We start from the raw sequence: 22,948 nt of genomic DNA, 5'->3' as shown, positions 1-22,948 counted from the left end.
CACACATGTAAATAGTATAGTATAACCTTTGTTGTAGCTAATTTAAATACAGGGACAACTGATGCTGCATATGTGTAACTGAAAACTATAAATGGCCCAACAAACCGATCCACATGAGTACATGTAACCAGTTCCCTTTGATACAAATAGGACTTCCCAACAAGCAAGCCTGTTACTAGGCAGTAAAGTATATAAGGAATTCTTAGGTACTGGTGGTAGACTTGTGAAAATAATTTGTAGATTGCTTATTTATAGTTAGGAGATAAGGTAGTGTTAGGTGTGTATATGTTAGTGGTTTGGCGGATAAATAACACAGGCCCACACACATTTTGCTTCCTTAAATGTTACACCAATTGCTGGGTATATTTGGGGTGCTGATTCCAAAAATGGCATCTGTTTTGCTCTATCACGTCTACTTTTGGAGACGGCATAGCCTCTTTAGTGAATGGTTCAAGCAGCTTTCTCATCAGGAAGCCTACACCATGGCTTCCTCATGAGGAAGCTGCTTGAACCATTCACTAATGAGGCTTTACTATATCTCCCAGACTAGACATGATAGGGCAAAACGGATGCCATTTTTGGAATTGGCACCCCAAATTCATATCAAACCACCATAAAGTTTGGGAAAAACTTTTCTGAAGCTCAATTTTGTAGGCCTGTGTAATTAGGAATACTGTCATTCTGTGAGATAGTTTAGGGCACAGGTTCTCAAACTGGAGCATCATGACGCCCCACTCTGCCATCCAGGGAAGTCCTGTTTCTGCCCCCTTAAGTGGTCGGATAGTGGTTAAGGCAGTGATGCAATAGTTACGTTTGCACTGTTGCCAGGGCCAAAAGGCTTTTAAAGAAAACTTATCTGAGGCAGCGCCAGGCTTCCGGTGACAAAAATGAGAAGTGGCTGTGTTTTAACTAATTTTAGCAGTTTGGAGGCTTAAGGGGTCCTCAGGCTCCTTAGACCCCCCAGTAGGCTGGTGCTACCTCATACAAGTTAAAAAAAATGCTTTTACTCCCCCCCCCCCCCGCAGTGGCAAGATAGTAGCTATTGTGTTGCTGCCTTCGCTCCTCCCCCTCAGGATCTTATAATGCTTCCCAAGCTACTGGAGAGTTTAGAAACTGCTAGTTTAGGGAAAGTATAGGTGAGTGTCGCTTAGCAGTGCCCTAGACAGTGATGGCCCACATATGCAGTGGCCATCGCTGGTGCCTCTTCACCCCTCCCTCAGCCTCCAAAGCCAAGGGGAGCCATGCTCCCCTCACCTCTGGAGGCTTTTCTGAGCCTCAGAGAGGCTCAGACTGGTCATTTTGGCAAAAAACACGTGACTTCTGGTTTCCTGGCAAACTGGAAATCGCGACTTTTCATCCAAAATGGGCATTCTGAGCTTCTTAGAGGCAGTGCGCAGGTGCACACTGTCTCTCCGAAGCTCAGGAAAGCCTCTGGAGGTGAGGGGAGCGCGACTCTCTCGCCTTCAGAGACTTTGTATAGCATCAAGCCTTGCTTAGAGATGGGGTGCTGGTCCGCATCCCTGTCGCTAAGCAACGCAGACTGTACTCTTTTTGTCTACTGTGAAGAATGCACACATTTCCACTTGGTTTGTATTATATGTAAAAGTTTAGCGTATCAGAAAAGAATTGTAACAGATACAGATGCTAACCAAAGCTGCCCTTTGTTACTTTTTCCAAGTGTGATGTGATTCTTTTGATTTTCCTATAAATCAGTATTTCTCAAACTTTGGATTGGAACCTACTTGGTGGGTCAGGACCTGATTTCTGGTGGGTTCCGCAGAGCCTTCAGTGAAAATACAGATGATGGAAAAATCAAATTGCCTCAAGGAGAAAAATGTTTGAGCATCTTTTTTTGATGTTTTTTTCCCAAGTCCATCAATGACAGGTAGTGGGGGCAGGTGAAGACTGGGTCACTTCACTAAGCCTTGACAGAAAATCACAAAAAATGTATCAAGTTTTTTGCAAATAAATAAATAAAATATTTGTAAATAAATAGTTATTTCTTTCTAGATCACTTTTTTAAAAGTCTTGTAAAGCTGGGTGGAGTGAGAGAGTGTCATTTTAAAAAGTAGGTCTTGGAGCTAAAAGGTTTGAGAATCACTGCTATAAAAAGTTTGAACAGTTAAACAGTACAAGTTGAATAGTTAACAGGACATAAATTAAGTTTTAAATTAAAGAACTTGATTTCCCAAGTTTTTGTGATTTGTCTGATATCCTTGACACACAGAAAATCAGAAAAGTGTGTAAAAGTGCCTATAGTTTAGGCATCTCTAGTCCCTCATTTGGAATTTTTAAAAAAATATTCCTGTAATGCCTTGCTTATATTCAGTAGTAGCTCCTGAGCTTTAGGCCCAAATCCTAACCCACTTTCCAGCACTGGCATAGCTGTGCCAATGGAATCTGTGGTGCATCCTGCAGTTGGGTGGCACTCATGGAGGCCTCCTCAAAGTAAGGATTTTTTTTCCCCTTACCTCAGAACTGCATTGCCCTTATGACAATGCTGGAAAGTGGGTTAGGATTGCGCCCTTAGTTAAATTTGTGAAGTAGTCATTCTACCTATGCTTTTTAGGAAATAAATATGCTTAGGATGATACTCTTTCTTCCCTAGTATAAAATTTTCAAAAATGTCACAAGTCTTGTTTGCAGGTTTTTTGCATAAATTCTGTTATTTTATATAACCAATTGTTTCTTCATGTGGTAATACATTAGCAGGTATATCTGTGCCACTTGTATATTATGTGTACAGTACACAATGTGCCCCATAATGTGTATGAGTTATGTGTATCATTGTTTTTTGCATTACTAGTGGGGCTTTCTAGGTTTAAAAACAAACCTCCATGTGAACCAAGCAAATCCTTGGGCGCATCCAGATGGTCAGTGCAGTCAGCTCTGACTGTGCCAGTTGTTTGCTTGCTTGTTTTATTTTGAAGATTTATACCCCACCTTACAGTCACAATAATCATGGGTGGCTGCAGCCAATAATAATGTAAAAAAACAACTTGGCAGCTCTTAGTCATTTAGTTGATGACAAAGGCCAGTGTATGCTTCCCTTTAGTTGTGCTGTCCTCAGGCTGAAGTGGGTAGATGATCTTAATTCATGGCTTCCTCTCCTTGTCTCCAAACAGGTAATTTTCACTGTCAAAATGGACAGTACCAATCACTTTTTCAAATGATATGTGCCTACAGGTCTTTGTGCTGCATTCAGTTGCTATGTGTAGGGATTTTGAGGTTGAGGCTTATTATTGGTAACCTATTAGAAGCCTATTGCTCGGTACTTCTTAATTATCCAAAATATTTTAATTTTCTGGTTATTATGAAGAATATTTGTATTAAGAAAGGATCCAGAAGTTCAGTTGCATGTTCAAATGTTAAAACTTTCAAAAAGACATTCTGGAGCTCATATGTGGGATAGCATGCAATGATTTATAATTTTTCAACTTGGCTTTTTGAACTACCATTTCATGTTGACTTGGTTCAGTCTTGTTACAGTGTTTGAAACATGTGAAGAAAAACCTTTCCAGGATTGTAGCCAGTTGTTAGGTTTTCAAGGTTCAAAACTGTATTAATAGCCATGGGCAAACATAGGATCATTAATTGAGATAATATATCATCATGTGATATCTTTATTTGACCATTAAAAAAACTATGTTCTGCTGACATCTTTACTGTCATTTTCCCTGGCATTCATCATCTTGGGCCAAGAAGTTTTTATTTTGCCCCATTATGCATCAGTTTTTATCTTTTATTCAATTGGTACTTAAAATCTTAAATCTGCACTAGTGCTAACTATGCTTAGTGTTTTAAATAGGTTGGCCTCTTAACCAGTGGTGGCAAACCTGCTCCAAACACTGGTTAAGATGGAACTTTGATTAGTATTGCTGAAGACATAATATTGTACTATGATTAAGGATGACAAGGGTTGTGGGAATTTGGGTCAGAAAGGGGAGGTCAGAAGTAAGTGAGCTTGTGATGTGTGTTGAGCCAAACACACATGCTTTGATTTTTATCAGTGTTTTTATCAGGGGAATCTTTTTCACCATGTGTTTGTTGATTTGGGATTTTTATTAATGCCAGCAAATGGTGGACATATATATAGTGAAAGCTGCCTTACGCAGAGTGACAGCATTAGTTAATTTGTCCCAGTATTGTTTACTTTAATTGGCTAGGGCTCAGTAGGCAGATTTTTTTTCTATCACCTGTTACCTCATCCCTTTCACTGGAGATACCAGATTTGAACATGGGACTTTTTAAATGCAAAGCATGTGCTCTACCACTGATCTGTGGTTCCTCTTTTACAGTTCTCCAATTGAAGAACAGTTATAGACTGTTCCGCAGCCTCCAGTTGACTTTTCAAACTGCATTTTTAATTTATGAATTCATAATGTATGTATATGTACAAAATATGTTTTGTATGTCAGGCTAACATAGTAAAAAAGGATAAAAAGTGTAAAAGGATAAAAACAGAGACTTGAGTGGCTCATAAAGTGAAACCTTTTATTTTCATCTTGCATGGCTAGGTAGGTACCAGTAGGGTGTTTTAAAAAGTGTGTCGTGGCGCTTACTAGTTTGGGAACCACTGTTCTAGACCAGTGGTTTTCAAACTTTTAGCACCGGGACCCACATTTTAGAATGAGAATCTGTCAGCACCCACATGATGGGTGATATCATGACTGGAAGTGACATCATCAAGCAGGAAAATTTTTAACAATCCTAGGCTGCAATCCTACCCACACTTACCCAGGAGTAAGTCCCATTCACTATCTTTGTTAGAAGTACAAGTCCAGCCTTCTTATACATGGATTTTTTATACACGGATTTGACTTAGCACGAATAACCCCCTGCAAATAAGAAGGAATGTGCTGATCCCTGGAGAAGGAGAAAAAATGCACCCCTTTAAAATTACAGTTTAAAAAACTGCTTTTTATTGTTGCGGAGAGACAGTCATACAAGTGTTTACAGGTATAACCTAAGTATCCACAGATTTTTCTATCTCAGAGTTGATGAGAAGGGCCCTTTAAATTAAAGGAAAACAGTTGTTTAATAATGCCAGAGAGGGTAGCAGGCTGACAATCCATCAATCATTCTCTCTGCAGGCTTCACTCCTTCCTTTCCCCTGAGCATGTGAAAGAAGGCTAAATGGCAGCGATTATCATCTTGTCCATTCTTTCCCCCTTGCTGGGGCTCCTGGTGAAGGGAGGGATTGCTGCCTTCTAGTGAAACCTAAAAGCCTGGAGACAGACTGTTTGCCTCTGTGTGCATTTCAAAAGATCAGCAAGGCTGTTTTTAAATCACCAGAGCAAAGAAACTTTGTTTTTAAAATTGATTTGCTGTACTGTGTTTTTTGCCATCCACCTGAGTTCTTGGAATGGAACCTTTGAGAATTTCAACCTGTATATACATAGTAGCCTGTTAAAACTACAGATGTGTAACATTTCCCCAAATGCAGTCATCATGGTAGCATCAAGTTTAATAGCTTAAAAATAAAATATTGAAATGAATGGAAATTGGCTTGCGACCCCACCTAGTGAGTCCTGACCCACAGTTTGAGAAACACTGTTCTAGACTGAATAGCCCTAAACGCTGTAGCCCACTGGTTCTCAAACTGGTGGGTCATGACCCACCAGTTCAAGTAAAGCTCCCCCCATCCCTTTAAGGAGTGGAAGAAGAGGGGAGGCAACAACACAATCCCCACGATTGCACCACTGGGGGGGTACTTTTACTTACTTTGGGCGTCTGCAAGCAGCAGGAAGTGTGGGGAGCCCCGCGCAGCCCTCTGCACAAGGTTACATGAGTGTTAGAATGTTGAGAAGCAATGCGTGCAAACCAATTCCAGTTTGCATGTGGTTGCACTGGATGCTGGAAAGTTAGATAGGATTGGGCCCAAAGAAAGGGAGAAAGATAGTCTCTCTTTGCCTTTCTGAAATATGCATGGTCATTATACTGGTATTATTATATCATTATACTGGTATCATTATACTGGTATCGTCATAGATGTACTTAGACAAGATATGGACTTTCATATATTTTATTTTGCAGTGTTGGCATATTAATTGTACAATATGCCAAAAACTACTTTGAGTGAACTCCCAGACTGTATTTGCTTGCGAGTAGCAAGTGAAGGACTGGGAAGTGCTTAATAGTAGCTATCCCTATTACATCTTGCATTTTGAGTAGCGGTTGTTGGCGATGGAAAGTCCTGTTCATGGTTACTCACCACTGTGCCCTCTCTACATCTTATATCATTTTCAAATAATAAACCTTATTCAGTATCAGCATAAATAGTAATGATGGTAATGGTTAGTAAGGAATTTCAAATGGTTTGGGAAGCACTGATTTTTAGAAAAGAGACAGAGAATTTATTTAGAGTAATTTGTTTTCAATTAGCAGAATGGGAAGGCGTGCCAAGGAAAGGAATAGAGCCACTTATTCCATATTGCAGAGAAGGAGAGGAGGGGGTGCAGCAAAAGAGTGGCATAGGGGACATTGTGGAGTAGCATTTGTTTGTTGTTAAAAATACTATATAGGCATGCCCCGTATCCATGGGGATCTACTCCAGGGACCTTCTGTGGTTACAGAAACAGCGGATACGGGGAAGCCTGTATTAATAGTGCCTCCTTCATGCCCTCTGCACCCATTAATAGACTTTAAAGTCTTACCGGTACTTTTCTTTAAACAGGGCGCTATAAACATTCAGGCTTATAGTGGGAAGAGAACAGGCTGCTGGCAGCCTGAATAACGGATGAAAATAGACCTCACAGTAAACAGGATGTGGCAGTTAACTGCTTCCTGTTTAGCATTAAGTCTATTTTTGTCAGTCATTGAAGCTGCCAGTAGCCTGCTCTCTTCAAGCTAAAGCTTGAATACTTATAGCGCCCTGTTTAAGGCAAGAAGCACAGATAAGATTTTAAAGAACATTAATGGATGCGGTGGGGGGGACATCAATGGATAACTGAAACTGCAGATACCAGATCTGTGGATACAGGACCCCACGTGTATACCACTTTTCTACAGAGTACACAAAGCAATTTACATAGTAAAACAAATAGTTTCCTGTCCACAGTGTTTTAGCACCCACTGATCTTGGCCTATCAGTGGCAGTTGGAACTCTTTGCCCTCCTTTTCACAGTACAACTTTCCTGTACTTTGTGTGGCCATAAAGCAGTCATTCAAGAATGACAGTTACATTTTTTTTCCCTAACACTTGATGCACTTATTCAGTTACAGTGTCTCTCCCTAAGGCAACTGGATACTGGATATGTGGTAATGAAGGAAAGTGCAAGTAGTTTGTGCTACCTTTTTTTGTTTTGGCTTTGTGTATAATGTGCAAATCCAGAACTGGTACATTTCTCCTGCAGTGAAGTGCATAAGCTTCAGAAGTGTGTGTAGCTTGTACATCTATGTGGGATGGGTTTTTTTTATTTCCTATTTTGCATGGCACACAGAAATTGAAAGTTGCTATTCTTCCTCTTGCTACTTGTGTATTGTACTCAAGTCTGTTCTTTCAGGTCTCATGTAATACCCCCAATTTAGAATTTGTTAGATAGCACTTGTTTGGGTTTTAGGAAGTAAACTCCATCAATGGAAAAAGAAATCTGATCACGATAAAATTTTCCTACCCCATTTTGTAATATGAGATTTTTCAGTGAGCTAATACAAGACATGGTAGTACAGTATAGCAGCTGCTGTTTCTGCTGGTAGTTCTGTTTAGTGACATGCCTTCTGAACCAGGTTGTGACAGCTGCATGAATGCTCATTTCAAATATGATTTAATTTGAATAATAATATCCTGTAAAACAAAGTATAACTTTATTGGCCAAAATAAATAAAAATAGGCAAAAATAGGTGGTGCTTTCAATTTTATGTTTAAATCAGTTGTAGAGATTACTCAATATAGTGATATCTGCAACTTGATGTTCCCTGTTTCTGGGGGCAAAAAAACTTTCATAATGGCACCCTTCTTTTGAACAGGTGTGTTAACTTCGTGTGATTCCCCTCCCTCACAAGTAGAAAAAATGCATTGAACCAAAAGTTTCCTTTATCTGATCGAAGGAGTGCTTCTGATGGAGGAAGAGAGATTTTCACTCTGTCCCACTGTGTTTAACATCTAACTTGGCATTTTTAAAAAAAATGTAGTGGAAAAACCATCATATTCCTGTTAGGCTATCAGTGATCAAGGAAAAGAACATTGGTCTCCAACTTTTTTTTGTTTTTGTTGCTATGTTGTCTTTTGGTCTATCTCAATATCTTCAATGCCCTTGTTTTTGCAAATAAATGTGAACAAAGTGTATTAATTATTTGAAAACTTGGATCATGGAAGCAAACTGAACACTGCAGATACTCGAGTGTAAGTCGATCTCACAAACAAGGACAGGTTTTGCACCAAATATGGAATTTTCTACAACCCTCAGATAAGTCAGGGTAAAATTTAGGAATGTGTAAAAATTTTTGAAAACAACTTACCTGGAATTGTTTGCAGCAGCCAAAAAGATAAAAAAGGAGCTGTTAAACCTTCTTATTGAAACAGGAAGGGAGATGAAGGTGTTTATGGAAGTTGTAGGCTTTGTGAGGTGTACAGTGCTGTACTTCCATAGCAGCGGGCCTCATACAGACTACAATTTTCATGACCGCTTTCACTACTCTTCCTATTTGGAGAAGCTAAAACGGCTACTTTTTTTTTGCTTGCTTTCTGTTGCTGCCTCAGAAACTGGTAATTAAAATTGCTCCTTTTTTCCCCACCCTCCTGTGTCCTGCTTCTCAGCCCAGTCCCACCCCCACCTCACAAAGCTGCTGCTCCTAGAAGCTTCATTTACCATATTGACCTGTGTATAAGTTGACCCAAGTTTTCAGGGCCAATTTTAAAGCCTAAATTTTGACTTATTTGCGAGTATATACGGTAATGCAAGTAAAATATGCACAGGTATCCTTCATTTTGTAATGTAATTTTGTAATGTAATTTTTTTTATTCCTTTGATATAGAATTTGAACTAACTTGGTATTGAATTGAGATTCATTTTAGCACAAACTACATGCAGTTTCAGTTATTGGTTAGTTGTGAATTGCAAGGAGGACATTAAAGTACCTTTTTCCAAATGCAGCTTTTAATACAAATTGTATCTAGTTTTTAGATGGAAATTGTATCTGGTTTATTGAGTGAAAAATTGTTCTAAAATTCTTTCTCAGGTGTTCAGTACTTACTCAAATGAGGAGTACGATCGACGTAATGAAGAAGTTGACCCAGTGGCAGCATCAGCAGAGTATGAACTTGAGAAAAGGGTGGAGAAAATGGAAGTTTTTCCTGTGGAAATTGAAAAAGGTGCAACTTTTAAATGTTTGTCCCATAAAAGTGTACTCTCAGGCCCCAAAAGTAAAAATGTGTTCATTATTAGGGTTGGGAAATGTTGGGTACCTGGCTACAAGAATCTTAAAAGCACACAAGAATCTTAAATTTTCCTAGGCTTTAGTCTACAGTTGCCTTCTAAATATTTGGAGAGGGCTCCAGGAGTGGGGGGAAAAGTTATTGCCACCAAACCAAAAAAGTCATAACCAAAAAAGTTATTGCCTAAAAAAAATGGCTAGGATCTGTCAATTTTTAAAAAATCATATGGGAGCATGTACACAGCAGGAGCCTTTTCTAACCAGTTAGGAAAAAATCATTTGGTTGCCACAGCATACTTTTTTTTAAATAAAGAATTTGTATAATTTATTGTTAATGATTCAGATACTGTACTGTGAAGTAAATAGTAAGCACTTTCAATCTTTGTGTGTGAGCAATGAAATTAATTTTTAAAATGCACTGTGTTTTTTTGTAATCTATAGGTGACAGTGGCTTAGGTATTAGTATTATCGGAATGGGAGTTGGTGCAGATCAGGGATTGGAAAAACTGGGAATTTTTGTAAAAACAATAACTGAAAGCGGAGCTGCTCAAAAAGATGGTCGGTGAGTAGGAATGTTCATTTTGTTTCATAGACTTTCGTTTGCTTGCAAAAGAGGGCTCTGAGTTGAGAACTGAGTAATGAAAGTACACTCTATGCTTCAGGGTTTATAATTCATCACTGTGTAGGCACCATTGGCTTTTGTCCATTTAACAATATATAGTAGTTCTAGTCTAACTGGGAACATATTTTGTAGAATTGTGGAAAAATGCCAGATTTCAGAGTGAGTTGATTTTAAATCACCAAGAGAGAGCATGTTTCTTGACCTCTGATCATGCAGCCGTACAAACTTATATCTCTGGAGGAAGAGGAGAACAATGCCAAATGAAGGATTTCTGATTGGCTCTTTTGTACAGACATTATGAAAGAGTTGTTACTTGGAGACTAACAGACCAATCCTATGCTTCCTGGCATCTGAAGTAACAGTGGCACCAAAATTACTACTACTGTATCCTGCAGGCATGGGGAAGCCTCCAGAGTTCTCCTTGGGAGAAAGGGACTTTTATCCCCTTCCCCCAAAGAATGTCCCAGGCCCCACAATGGGACTTCTCAAGTCTGCACTGGCTATTTTGTTGGCACAGGCTTGAGAACCTCCATGTGAGACTTCTCAGCCTGTTCTACCCTCCCCGTCCTTACCTTGCCTGCCCACTCTAAAAGGTTACCCCACTGCCTGGCAGTCTTCGACGATGTGGTGTCCTCTTCCCAGTACTGGGCCAAATGGCACTGGCCCTGCACCGGCACTCCCTTCTCCTGCGGTGCCATAAACGGCTTTATGGAAAGTTTACAACACTTAGCGCCAGTGCTGATGGCCAATAGGATTGGACCCTTAGTACATGAAACTCTTCAGAAAATGAGTGTTGGTAGTTAATGGGTAGAACAGTGATTGACAATCAGTGAATACAGGTCCAACCTATTTATACATGGGTTTTTTATACACAGGTTTGACTCAACACGAATGGCCCCTGCAAATGAGAAGGAATGTGCTGATCTCTGGAGAAGGGGAAAATGCACCCCTTTAAAATCAGTTTAAAAAACTGAACAGTCCTTTAACAATAGCCTCCTTAATGAGAGAGAGAGAGGGCAACTGGCTGACAATCCATCAGTCCTTCTCTCTCCAGCGGACCCCCTCCCTTCCCCCTGAGCACATGAAAGAAAGATGATTGCTTTGCATTGGTGAAGGGAGGGACTGAGTGGAGGAACTGAGTGAATCACTGATGGATTGTCTTCTTAATGACTCTTACCTTAGAGTCAAAAGGGCCAGCTGTTTTTAAATCGCATATTTTGTAGAATTTTTTTCTGTTTTTGTAGTGTTTTTTCTGTTACTACAGTCATTCTGAGTCCTGGGGCACGTGGGGGTTGGCCCCACAGACCCAATCCAGTTAACTGAAAACACGGATACAGGGTCCACAAGTATGGGGGTCCCCCGTATTTTACTGCAGCTGTTCCCAAACTGTGCTCCACATAGCACTTGGTAGGCGCAAAGAAACTTTGTTTTTTAAATTGATTTGCTATAGTGCGTTTTTTGCCATCCATGTGAGTGCTTGGAACGGAACCCATGCGAATAATTATTCTCAACCTGTATTCACTTTATAATGAAAACAAACATGCAGGCATGCCCCTGTTTCCACGAAATGAGGGGACACCCCTCACCCTCCGAAGGATTTTCTGAGTCCAGCAGAAGCAGCGTGTGTTTGCCCACTGTGCTCTGATCGCCTCCGGAGGCTCTTCTGAGGCCCATGGAAGCGGTGCATAGCCTCCACGGGCCTTGGAATGGCGTTCGGAGGTCCTAGAAGGGCACTTCTGGTTTTCAGGTGAAAACCGCAAGTGCCCTTCTAGGACCTCCGAACGCCATTCTGAGACCTGTGGAGGTTGTGCGCAGGCTCCATGAACCTCAGAACAGTTCCGGACGTGGCCAGAGCCTTGCTCAGGTCATGTTCGGAGCTTGGTGGTGTCCAAAATTCATGACTTGGTTTCATACGAAATTTGGTATCTACAAGGGGTCCAGGAACAGAACCCTCAAGAATAACGAAGGTCCACCTGTAGTGCTTTTTCTGTTGCTACAGTCATTCTGAGCCCTGTGGGGTTGGCCCCACAGACCCAATCTGGTTAACTGAAAACATGGATACAAGGTCCGTGGGTATGGGGGCCCCCCGTATTTTACTGCAGCTGTTCCCAAACTGCTCCACAGAGCACTTGGTGCTCCTCGAAGCATCGTCAAGTGCTCTGTAAAAAGTTTAGAAAGAAAATATATCTGACAAATCTCAACATCGTGAATTTGTGCAGCCATGAACTATGAATAAGTAAGTATTGGGGATAGTGTTTGGGTCCTGCTGGGGAGCTTGCCTTACTGAGCGCTGTGGGAGTCTGCTGGGCCTGCCGTTGAGCAAAAGCCACAGCTGCGTCTCGCCAGAGCCTCAGGGAAGGGGCCCACCGCCCGGGTCATGCCAGTGTGGAGAGGCAGCTGCTTTCCCAAATGCAACCAGATATAGCCACATTGTGAAACAGTCTCATGACTCTCATTAGAATCTAAGTTCCCAGCTATGCTTTATTGTTCTTTTTCAATGCCAAGTGACATTTTTGGTTTTGCAACTGTAAAAATGGTTTAAATACCATATCTTTTTGGGTAGCATATTGTGGATTTACAATACCTGCTTTGAATTTGTCCTCAAATGTTTTGCCTTTATGTGTTTTGTTTATGTAGTTAAGTTCCTTATTTCTCTTAAATTAGTGGAGAAAACAACATTTTGAATGAAATAAAACTCAATGTCTAACATGCCCATATACTTAAAAATATCCTCCATTGTCAGTACTGCTGTCATTGAGTTTAGTACCTCTGTAGGTGAAAGTATTGTTGCCCTTATGCAAAAGACACATATGTGCAAAATGGATGTTTTAAGAAAACAATATTTAACAATGTTTGAATTTTTAATGTGTTCCAATGAGAAAAATTAAGTTTAGATCACAATTTAAGCTATTTAGAATTTGAAAAATAATTCATGCTTTTTGCTATACGATAAAATATCAACTAACAACTTGAAAAATGCAGTTAGGTAAAAACAGCCAAAAATGCACACATGTGCCTTTGGCATAAGGGCGACCATAGTGCTCCATGGTAAATTTATCTCCTGAAAAATGCTCTGACTCAAAACATTTGAGTCCAGCTCCCCTAGCCTCCAGAGGGGGGGCTCTGTGTGTCCGATCCTCGGTTAAGTGAAACCACGGATGTAGGATCTGCAGTTACGGGGGGCCTCCCTACATTTTTTAGCATGCTTCCTTATGTTAAAGTTATGTCTCATCAGTCATGCTATTTTTAGAGATATTTAATGACTGGTTTTAAAAAATCTGATTTTAAGTTTTTAAAAACTTCATTAAAATTTATATTTTTACCATCTTAACCTGTCATTATCATTCTTGAAAACTACACAGACTTGATTCAGAAAAACAAGGTAACAGAATGCGACTATGAAAGAGAGCTTTCATATGGATTAAAAAATAATAGTTTCTGGTCTGGCTACCTTAAATAAATCTTATCTATGGGTTCCAAGACTTATACAGGTCCAGCCTTGTTATACATGCATTTTTAATACACGGATTTGACTCAACACGAATGGCCCTTGCAAATGAGAAGGAATGTGCTGATCCCTGGAGAAGGGGAAAAATGCACCCCTATAAAATCAGTTTAAAAAACTGAACAGTCCTTTAACAATAGCCTTGTTAATGGGGGGGGGGGCAGCTAGCTGACAATCCATCAATCCTTCTCTCTCCAGCAGAACCCTCCCTTCCCCCTGAGCACGTGAAAGAAAGTGATCACTTTGCATTGGTGAAGGGAGGTACTGAGTAAGAGCTTGGAAGAGGACTGTTTGGTTGATTGTCTTCTTAATGACTCTTGTCTTACATCACAAAGGTCATCAAGGCAGTTTTTAAATCACCGGAGCAAAGAAACTTTGTTTTTTAAATTGATTTGCTATAGTTTGTTTTTTTGCCATCCATGTGAGTGCATGGAACGGAATCCATGTGAATAATAATAATAATAATAATAATAATAATAATAATAATGAGGCTGAGCCTGTATCATATTGAAAGTTTTCCCCAGAACATGATTTTATATTCTGTCGAATTCTGTGTTTTATTTAGTCTAATTTTGTTTTTATTCTTTGCCTTGCAGAATCCAAGTAAATGATCAGATTGTTGAGGTGGATGGTATAAGTCTTGTAGGAGTAACTCAATTTTTTGCAGCAACTGTATTAAAAAATACAAAAGGCACAGTCAGGTATGTGCATTTTTATTTTTAAAAAACTCATTAGACTTCCTTTATTAATAAAGGTGAAGGCAAAACTTTAAATTAATTTTTTCTTGTTGTAGATAGTGGTGTTGGAAACTATTGTTTTATGTTGACAGATATATTGATGATGGTTGGTGTTTTTTTCCTTAGGTTTCTGATTGGAAGAGAAAAACCAGGTACTCAGAGTGAAGTAGCTCGTCTTATTAGTGAGACTTTGGAACAAGAGAGATGCTTATATGAGCAGCAGTATGCTCCTGATGATACAGAACAGGTATCTAATGTGTAATTGCATATGTGTTTTAACTTCAGGTTCTATTATGCATATATGCCTAGTCTATTACGTACAGTCTGTTACACATTATTTAAAATGTTTCACCAAATTAAACTTCACCTTCCCTGAAGATACTGAGTGAACAAAGTATGTTTAATCTAAAGTTCTTGTCAATCCAACTAGTTCTCCTGATGACTGACTGCTTTGAGAAATGAGGAATAGTTGGCAAGTACTTCAAGCACCAGCTCCTTGATTGGCCTCAAGTGATTGGAAATTGAGACAGTTGAGGTGGCATTGTAGTGGGCCACATTTGACTTTTGTGACTCCAGTTGTTGATCCCTAGTCTAGAGGCTGTATTTGCATGATCTGTGCATTTAGCTGAATTCTTCAGAAAAAGACACACAGATCCACAAATATGTCGGCCTATGAGTCAGACATTGATCTGTCTCCCCATCACCATCCCATGCACTGATCAGACACGTATTGTTTGCCCCCAAGCAAAACCCACATGAATGCACATTGGTCCACAGCTGTGAAATCCAATTCCATCATGATACTGCAGCAGTATTATCCCAGGTTCAACCTCAGGTCTCTCCAGTTAAAAGGAACCGAGGCAGCTGAACTTAGAATGATTTCTGCTTGAATCCTTGAGTTTCATTGTCATTCAGAGTAGATGCTGCTAGATTAGTTGCATCAGTAGTTTAAGGCTACAATCCTATGCCTGGTAATACCAGAGTAAGTCCTTTTAAACCCAATAGTTAACTAACTTCTGAGTAGATATGTATAAAATTAGATTACATCCCACTAAAACTCCCTGACGACTAGGAAGTTGTAACTCAGGCAGATCTGATTTCAGTTCTTAGAAAGACCCTCTTCCCATGTCTGCTAGGTCACACAAATGCAGGAACAAAGAGTGCTCATAGGCCATGCTGAATGAGGTGTACTAGCAAACTGGAACCATTGGGGTTGTGTGGAACCCAAAGAAACAGAATCACAATGGCTTTCTGGGCTAGTCCTCTTACCTCTTCTTTATTATTGAAAATTGCAACTTAAAATAGTTGTGAATTCATACACTTTTTTTGTTTTAAAAGGCTGCCATTTATGTGTAACAGTGTTCCACTAACTGTGGGTTGGGACCCACTTGGTGAGTTGTGACCTGATTTCTGGTGGGTCCCACAAAGCCTCCACTGAAAATGTGATGATGGAAAGATCAGACAACTAATTGCCTCAAGTCCCAAGGCTATTCAAAAGTCAAAATTCAAAAATGCTAACTGCCCTGCAAACAGCTGAGCTCCTGCAGTTTGCAAACTTACGTTAATATAGGGAGATAAATGTTTGAGCATCTTTTTTCTGGTGCGTTTTCTTCCAAGTCTGTCAGTGACAGGTAGTGGGGGGCAGGTGAAGCCTGGGTCATAAAACGGAGCCCCTCAAACCTTGAGGTCATTCATTGGACCTGCCTCATTATGAGAAATGGATCAAGTCTTTTGCAAATAAATAAAGAAAGTAGTATTTCTTTTAGATCACTTTTTAAAGCCTCTTAAAGTTAGGTGGATCTCAATAGAGTGTTATTTTAAAAAGTAGATCCCTGTGCTAAACGTTTAAGAACCACTGATGTATAAGATTTATTTCAAAAATTTATATCTTGCATAACATGGGATGCCCACGGTGGCTAACAACAAAAATTAAAATACTTCAATATGGATCCAGTTTTTTAAAATGTAATTAGTTTCAATAAAGCAGTTTTTACTATATTTTCAGGATGATGATTATGATGATGATGACGATTCTTTTGAATCACACTTACATGGAAAATCTGTGGAAGTATTTTATCTTCCTGAAAATGAAGATATTAATTTGCCACTGGACATGGAGTCTACACAGTTTCTTCTGAAGTTTAAAGAGGTATGCCACAGTTTGAGCTATATGGCTATTAAATAAGCTGCCCATTCGACTAAATGTTGCACTTGTACTTACTTTACTGTCATAGGCTTTATGTAATTTTGGTTTTGTGATAACTTTTTTAAACCATCTTCTGTTCATTTTTGGTTTATGGAACAGCCAGTTTTTACGAAAACATTCTAGAACTTTTAGAAAAATAGAAAGTTATCAGAAATTCAGTAGTTTCCGACACCAACCAGATTGGTAATTAATCTAGTAATTGCTCAGCTGTATGTGGTGATCTCCCTTGCTGTGCTTTCTTGTTTAAAGGTCCTTAAAACTTAGGAGAAAAAACTGCAGCAGTGCAGTTACTGGTTTAAATAAAGTCATAATAGAGAATCTTACAATGTTTCAAATGTCAGGTGTTTTCGTTTTTACAGTGCTGTTTTTGTATCCTTTTCTAGTTGCAACTAAAACATGCAGTTACAGCAGCTGAAGTTAATCAACTTAAGGAGAAGGTAAATTATTCATTTAATTAAAATGGAATATTTTTGTACGTATTCAAGCATTGGTAAAAGTTCAGTGCATGAACCCCAGTTCTATCTCTGACACACCCATAGCTACTGCCCATCCCTGTGATGTAAGAAGAACAGTGCATTCTTTGTGGAGTGCCCCGTGTCTATGATCCATATAGCAAGAGAATTGCATGATGCATTCTTACTGTTATCTGCAGCTATAGAAAACCTTCCTGCAGATTCTTCCTAACCTTCCTAGTAAGCAGCAGACAATGTAGTTTTTGAGAAGGAAGGAGAGTTGCCCCACATTCCCTTACCTTGAGGTCACCTACATGACTGCCCTTCCACTGTAGGATGCAGCATGTGCCCCTTTGGCATGGCTGCATTAGTGTTGGAAAGGATTGGGCCTTCAGTGTAAATGGAGGTTGCATGCAACCCTCAAAATTTTGGATTATGTCCTAACCCTAATGCTTGTGGAAGGAAGTGGGAACTTCTCCTTTTTCTCAGCCCCCCAAAATCCACTCCTGGGAGTTGGGCGACCCACTGAAACAAAATTGAATGTGGCATAGGAGGCTTCCAAGGGGGGAGAAATCAGTTTAAATGACCCCACCTCTCTTGTGTGGACAGAAGTGCCTTCCATTCCCACAAATCAAGGAATTTGTATTCCTGCAAATACAATCCATTGCAAGGAAAGAGATCATTGAAACAGTAAGCTGTTATCTGCAGAAACTGGATAGTTTCTTAAGGTGCTATAGCAAGTTAGTCCATACCATAAAAAGACTGCTTATTGAAAGTAGATAATTTTGAATAAACTTTCAAAAAATTAAAAAAAACCACTAATTTTAATGTATATTCTTTTCCTTTCCTCATTTTAGAAATTACAGTTATCTTTTTTAAATCATAAAATGATTGTGAAGGATAATCGTAGTATATACCTAATATGCTATTGAATTGTTTTTAAAGTTAAAAGCAGCAGAAGCTGAAAAGGCCGAATGGGAGTTATGTAAATCCCAGCTCCAGGAAACTTTAGATGAGAACAAAGAGAAAATAAAGAAGTTGGAAACCTATTGGTTAGAGGCACAAAGTTTATGTAAAACTGTAAATGAGCATCTTAAAGAAACTCAGGAACAATATGATGTCCTAGAGAAAAAATACAACAAGGCCAAGAAGTTACTCAAAGAGTATCAACAGAAGTGAGTATAGTATCATTTTCTGTAAGTTAAACTCATCAGGTTCTATGCTTGTCTTTTTTTTGTTTATCATGCTTTATTGTTGTTTGTTATTAAGACTGTTCTCAGACCATCAGGGCAATACAAGCAACAACATAGGAAGCAAAACAAACAGGAAGAAAAGCACAAGTTTCCATTGACAAATATCATCCTACATTGTCTGATCAAGAAGCAGTATCAGGCAGGGCTCCTCACACTTGTGTAGTTCCAGGAGTACCTTTGTTTCAGCTGTGGCAAAGGGTTTCAGATCTGAATTGGTCTTTACCTAGTTATTAGAGATTCTGTGTAGAGAGAAAATAACTTGCCAGTAGACTTGCGTCTCTCTTTCATGAGAAAACTGACTATGTTGGCAGCCACTGGAGAGATAGCAAAAGTCAAGACATAAAAGGCCAAAGGGAAAAAGGTCCGTTTTTTAGATTGCAAATCTCTCTGGGACAGGACAGGGAACCACCATCTTATTCCTTTGCTATGTTAATCATTCTGAGAATTGCAATTGCATTGTTGCTGGAAAGTTGGATAGGATTGGCCCTAAGTGGGTTGGAAATAGCAAAGAACAAGTGGGAAGAAGGGAAAGGGCAAGGCACTGTACCCCCACCTGCCTGTATATTCACAGGTGTCCACTAGTCGACTATAATCAACAATTATACAGTGGTAGGAGATGAGATTCTAAAAACAAAAAGAATCACAGTATGTTGTATCCTAGTCATTTTGAGTTTTCAGTACATAGGTTAAAATGTTGAGTAGCTCAGTTTAGTACAGAAAGCTATTTCAGTATGTTTCCTTTTTCAGATGAGACTCCTAAATTACACAATGTGATTATGTCTCTTCCCTCACCAGAGAAGTAGAACTTGTGAAAAAAGAAGAAGAGCATACACAAATTCTGGAAGAGAAAGACCAAGAGCATGCAAATGAGCTGAAAATGTTGCAGGATAAGGTTAGGCAAGATGACTTGAAAAAGAAAACTGCTTTTAAAAACATTTAAAACTCCTTGATTCAAAAATTCTCTTTCAACATTTTCAGGTTACAGAGCTTGAAGATAAATTAAAAATATATGAGGGACTCCCTTATATGTTTGGAAATAGCATTTTATTAGAGACTGCCACTCTACAGCCTGACCAGCTCACAGAACATTTTGAAGTAAAAGATGATGATCAGAATATTGAATCTTCAATGGAGAAATTAGATTTTTCTGGCAAGTAAATGTGTATAAATATATGTGCTAGTACATTTAAAAAAATGTTTTAAAATGTTATGTTATTGATTTCTTAACATATGTACCATCAGCTGTATTCTAAACTTGCACTCTGAACAAAAACTTTTTCCATAAGCCTTAAGAAGCTTTTATTTATGGAGTGCAGTGTTAGGCTATAACTAATTTCAGCTGTGAATTTTGCTGTATAAGGTATCTGTCTTGCTAGCAACTAGATTTGTCAGTTTTTAGATGAACATCCTTAAAACTGCCAAATGAGTGGAATGTGAACTTTGAAATCTTACTGCCACTAAGGGAATAACTGGAAGATATATTTTCAGTAATTATTGGAATTGCATATAGGGAATGCAAGATAACTAGCAAAATTAAAACGTAACTTTTTAACGTAATCACTTCTTTGCCATCTTTGTGCTCCTGCAATAGGTGTGCCTTAGTATACAAAGTTTTAAGCTATATACTGTTTCATCATATAGCATAAGATACAAACAGAAGTATGCTTATGCATCTGTACGTTTGTACATCTGCTTGTACAGATGTACATTTGTACAAAGATTGTCCAAGGTTTGGAGTTAAGAGTGCTTGGAAACAAATTGTGGTCCTGGGCTATGGTTTAAAGGCATGTGTGGCAGCAAAAGGGGCGGACCTGGGGTAGACCTGAGCTCCAGGTTGAACCTGATGGTCTCCATGGCCATGGTTTACTGGGTGGATAGACCTGGGCTCCCATTTCAGCCAATCTCGTCGACGCTCGACCAGTGGACATTCCCCTGGCTCCTGATTTTGCTCCCCAGCCTTGCGGGTGCCCTTGCCTATGGGCAGACAATTTGGGGGAGTCATGCACCCATGGCCCCCTCCTTGGATCCGCCCCTGTGCAGCAACCTTTCTTGAAGCTAAGTCGGTTAGTGCCTGGGAGCTCTATTTAAGCTGCCTTGAGTTCCATGCTTTCCATAGGAGTGTCAGGCTGCTTAAACCTATTCAATAATAATTTGTAAAAGAGGACTGAAATTTTTTGTTGAGAAATAGAATTTTCCAGCAATAAAGCATCTTTTAAAGGTAACTGTGATTTGTTATAGATTTTGATACTTTTGTTGGGAATACGCCAAGGTTAGACACCAGTGCACACAAAGCAAAAGCTCAACTTGCCTTGAAAGTAAAACGTCAACCACCTTCTCGGGCAAAGCTAAAAGAATCTCTTGAAGCCAGACAGAAGGATGCAATTTCACAGGTATGGTGTTCACTATATAGATTTGTTAGTTAATTTCATGAACAGTTTTTAACTTTGCAGTTCATGAGACTAATTACATTGGCTTCCAAGCAAGTGTATTTTGCATATGTGCTGCTCTGGGTATGGACTTTTTTTGCATCTTCACAGTAATTGCCAGAACTAAACTATCTTATACTAATAAGCACATTCTAGTGGAATTGCAATTTCATGGAATCCCCTGAAAACATACATACAGCCAGTTTGTATGCCTCCAACTTGTGTTTGAAGGATCTCCCTTTCCTCCCTATTCATATACTTATCCTCCCTCTCTGTGCCTGAATGTTACTTATGCTCTGAGAACAAGTAACTTGCATTAGACAGAGAAGGATGACTGGGTGGGAATGTAGGAGGCATACACAGATCTTTCACTTCAGTCTAATGAGTGCACGTGAGTAGCAGGAAGAAAACAGGTGAACCCTGTTTGGATACTTTGCCCATGAGTGCTATGCCTGTAGTATGGATGTAATTCAGATACTGGAACGAAGAGAGCAGTTGGAAATACTTTAATGCAAATAAAGTAGCCATTTATAATGCACGCTTCAGTCTAATCAGGAATATTTTTTTGAGAAACTGTATTCAGTTTTATATATCCTGTGACTACATGAATCTGTGCTGTGTAATTTGAACTTTTCCTTTAATGATCACAAGTGGATCACACCATCACGTACATCTGCCTTCAAACCCCCACTCTCTTCAGCACAATTTTGCCCCTCCTCTTGTTCCTACTACCCTGACTAGAATTTACTCTTAATATGATTTGAAGCTGGTTAAAAATATTGGTAAAGATTGCCTTTCGGTGTGTGTACATATATAATCTCACAGCCCATAGCCCATCACTTAGTTGTGGTTAGTGGACAATGACATTATTTTTGCATCCGTCTGAAGTGTTATTAAAAAATTATCCAAATGACTGCAAATTCCTGTTACATTGCTCATTCATAACACTTTACTAAATAGTATTTTTACAAAGTTAAGCCTTGGTTTTCTGGAGATAAATGGGATGCAACTCAGAAACATTTTAATATGACAAAATTTTCAGGCTGATTGATATACTCACGTGCTGAAAATTGCTTCTGTGTGATTAGGAATTGTGCTGGAATGTTTCCCTAACTATCTTATCTAGATGAGGCAGATTCTGTGGTAAACATCCCACACCAGTTTGGCACCTGGAATGGTAGACACAGCAAAGTTGTTTGCCATAGCAGGTATGTTGCTAGTGCAGGAACTTCATCTTACTGAAGCAAGAAGTTCATCCACTCCAGCTGTGAAACTATAGTTTCAATAATACCAGAAAAATGATTTTGAAAACCTAATATATCCTTTATGCTACTTTAAGTAGTATAAATATTGGAACTGAATTGTTAAAGCTCCTGATGTTTTCATAATTAAATACACAAACAAATTTTAATACCGCAGATACTCACCTATAGGCCGAGAAAATTCTGCCAATAAATCAAACTTAGATAATCACCTGCCTTATTTCCGAGGTTGCTCAGGGGTCATGGCTTTTCAAACAAGTCCCAGCAACAGAGAAGCAATGCAGAGATAATTATTGGGTGTTAATCTCCACCATAACCTCCCTGGCAAGCTGCAGCCAGAGTTCCTCCTCTTTCTTCTCCTTACTCATGAGAAAAGGGTTCAAAGCTTCCATTTAAATCAAGCAAACCTTCTTCACTTTAGCAGACCCTGCTGCAGCCTCGTTCCGTTTTGCTAATGCTTTGCAGAGCTCTGTTTTGTTTTTTTTAAACACCAGAATGTAATCCTTGTTTCCATCTGAAACAAAGTCCGAGGCAACAGTTCAGTGCACCATTACTTAAGAATAACACCCATGGGTCTACTTCTGAGTAAATAGGGTTGCAACTATGTGCAGCTGCACTTGCTCACAGTCATTCCTTGTTGCTTGTCTCTCTGCTGTGAATTGAATTGCACATTCCCAGTTATGTACTGTAGACTTAACACCAGGCAGCTTAAAGTAGGATTTGATTAATGGTTCTCCTGCAGTGGTTCTCAACCTTTTTCCACTTGTGTACCCCTTGGCAGCCCATTTTCAAAAATTGTACCCCTCATATTAGCACAGTGGCGTCACTAGGATTCGAATCACCCGGTGCCTGCGTGTCACCTCATGTAATCAGCAGGGCAACGCCCCAGGTGGGCATGGTGATGTACCATTGCCCTGCCCCCACCGGTTTTTTGGCTGTACCTTTTGTTATAACACATATTTCAATGTGGTTTGTTTCATTGCATTCTGCATGAAATTACGCATTGATTGATGTATAACATGATGGTCTTATTCCTCCAAACTCTGATTTTAGTGATTTTGAAAACTTTTAGAGTCTCTCACACACACACCCCGTGTCAACTTACTAACA

The 22,948-nt window shown here is 39.4% G+C and overlaps 1 protein-coding gene across 2 annotated transcripts in view; it reads left to right on the top strand.

The window, feature by feature from the left end:
- The window catches only part of LOC136636899 (neurabin-2-like), a 53,114-nt gene that overhangs the window by 3,306 nt on the left and 26,860 nt on the right, over positions 1 to 22,948 (top strand). For both annotated transcript variants that reach the window (XM_066612239.1, XM_066612238.1), the window contains exons 3-12: positions 9,181 to 9,313; positions 9,817 to 9,937; positions 14,099 to 14,203; positions 14,366 to 14,486; positions 16,245 to 16,388; positions 16,829 to 16,882; positions 17,843 to 18,072; positions 18,946 to 19,042; positions 19,129 to 19,300; positions 20,389 to 20,540. In XM_066612239.1, the coding sequence (XP_066468336.1) occupies positions 9,181 to 9,313; positions 9,817 to 9,937; positions 14,099 to 14,203; positions 14,366 to 14,486; positions 16,245 to 16,388; positions 16,829 to 16,882; positions 17,843 to 18,072; positions 18,946 to 19,042; positions 19,129 to 19,300; positions 20,389 to 20,540 (1,329 nt within the window). The remainder of the gene's footprint in view (positions 1 to 9,180; positions 9,314 to 9,816; positions 9,938 to 14,098; positions 14,204 to 14,365; positions 14,487 to 16,244; positions 16,389 to 16,828; positions 16,883 to 17,842; positions 18,073 to 18,945; positions 19,043 to 19,128; positions 19,301 to 20,388; positions 20,541 to 22,948) is intronic.

The sequence above is a fragment of the Tiliqua scincoides genome, chromosome 1 (assembly GCF_035046505.1).
Source record: "Tiliqua scincoides isolate rTilSci1 chromosome 1, rTilSci1.hap2, whole genome shotgun sequence".
NCBI classification, from domain to species: Eukaryota; Metazoa; Chordata; class Lepidosauria; order Squamata; family Scincidae; genus Tiliqua; species Tiliqua scincoides.
This window is presented reverse-complemented; position numbering and strand designations above follow the sequence as displayed.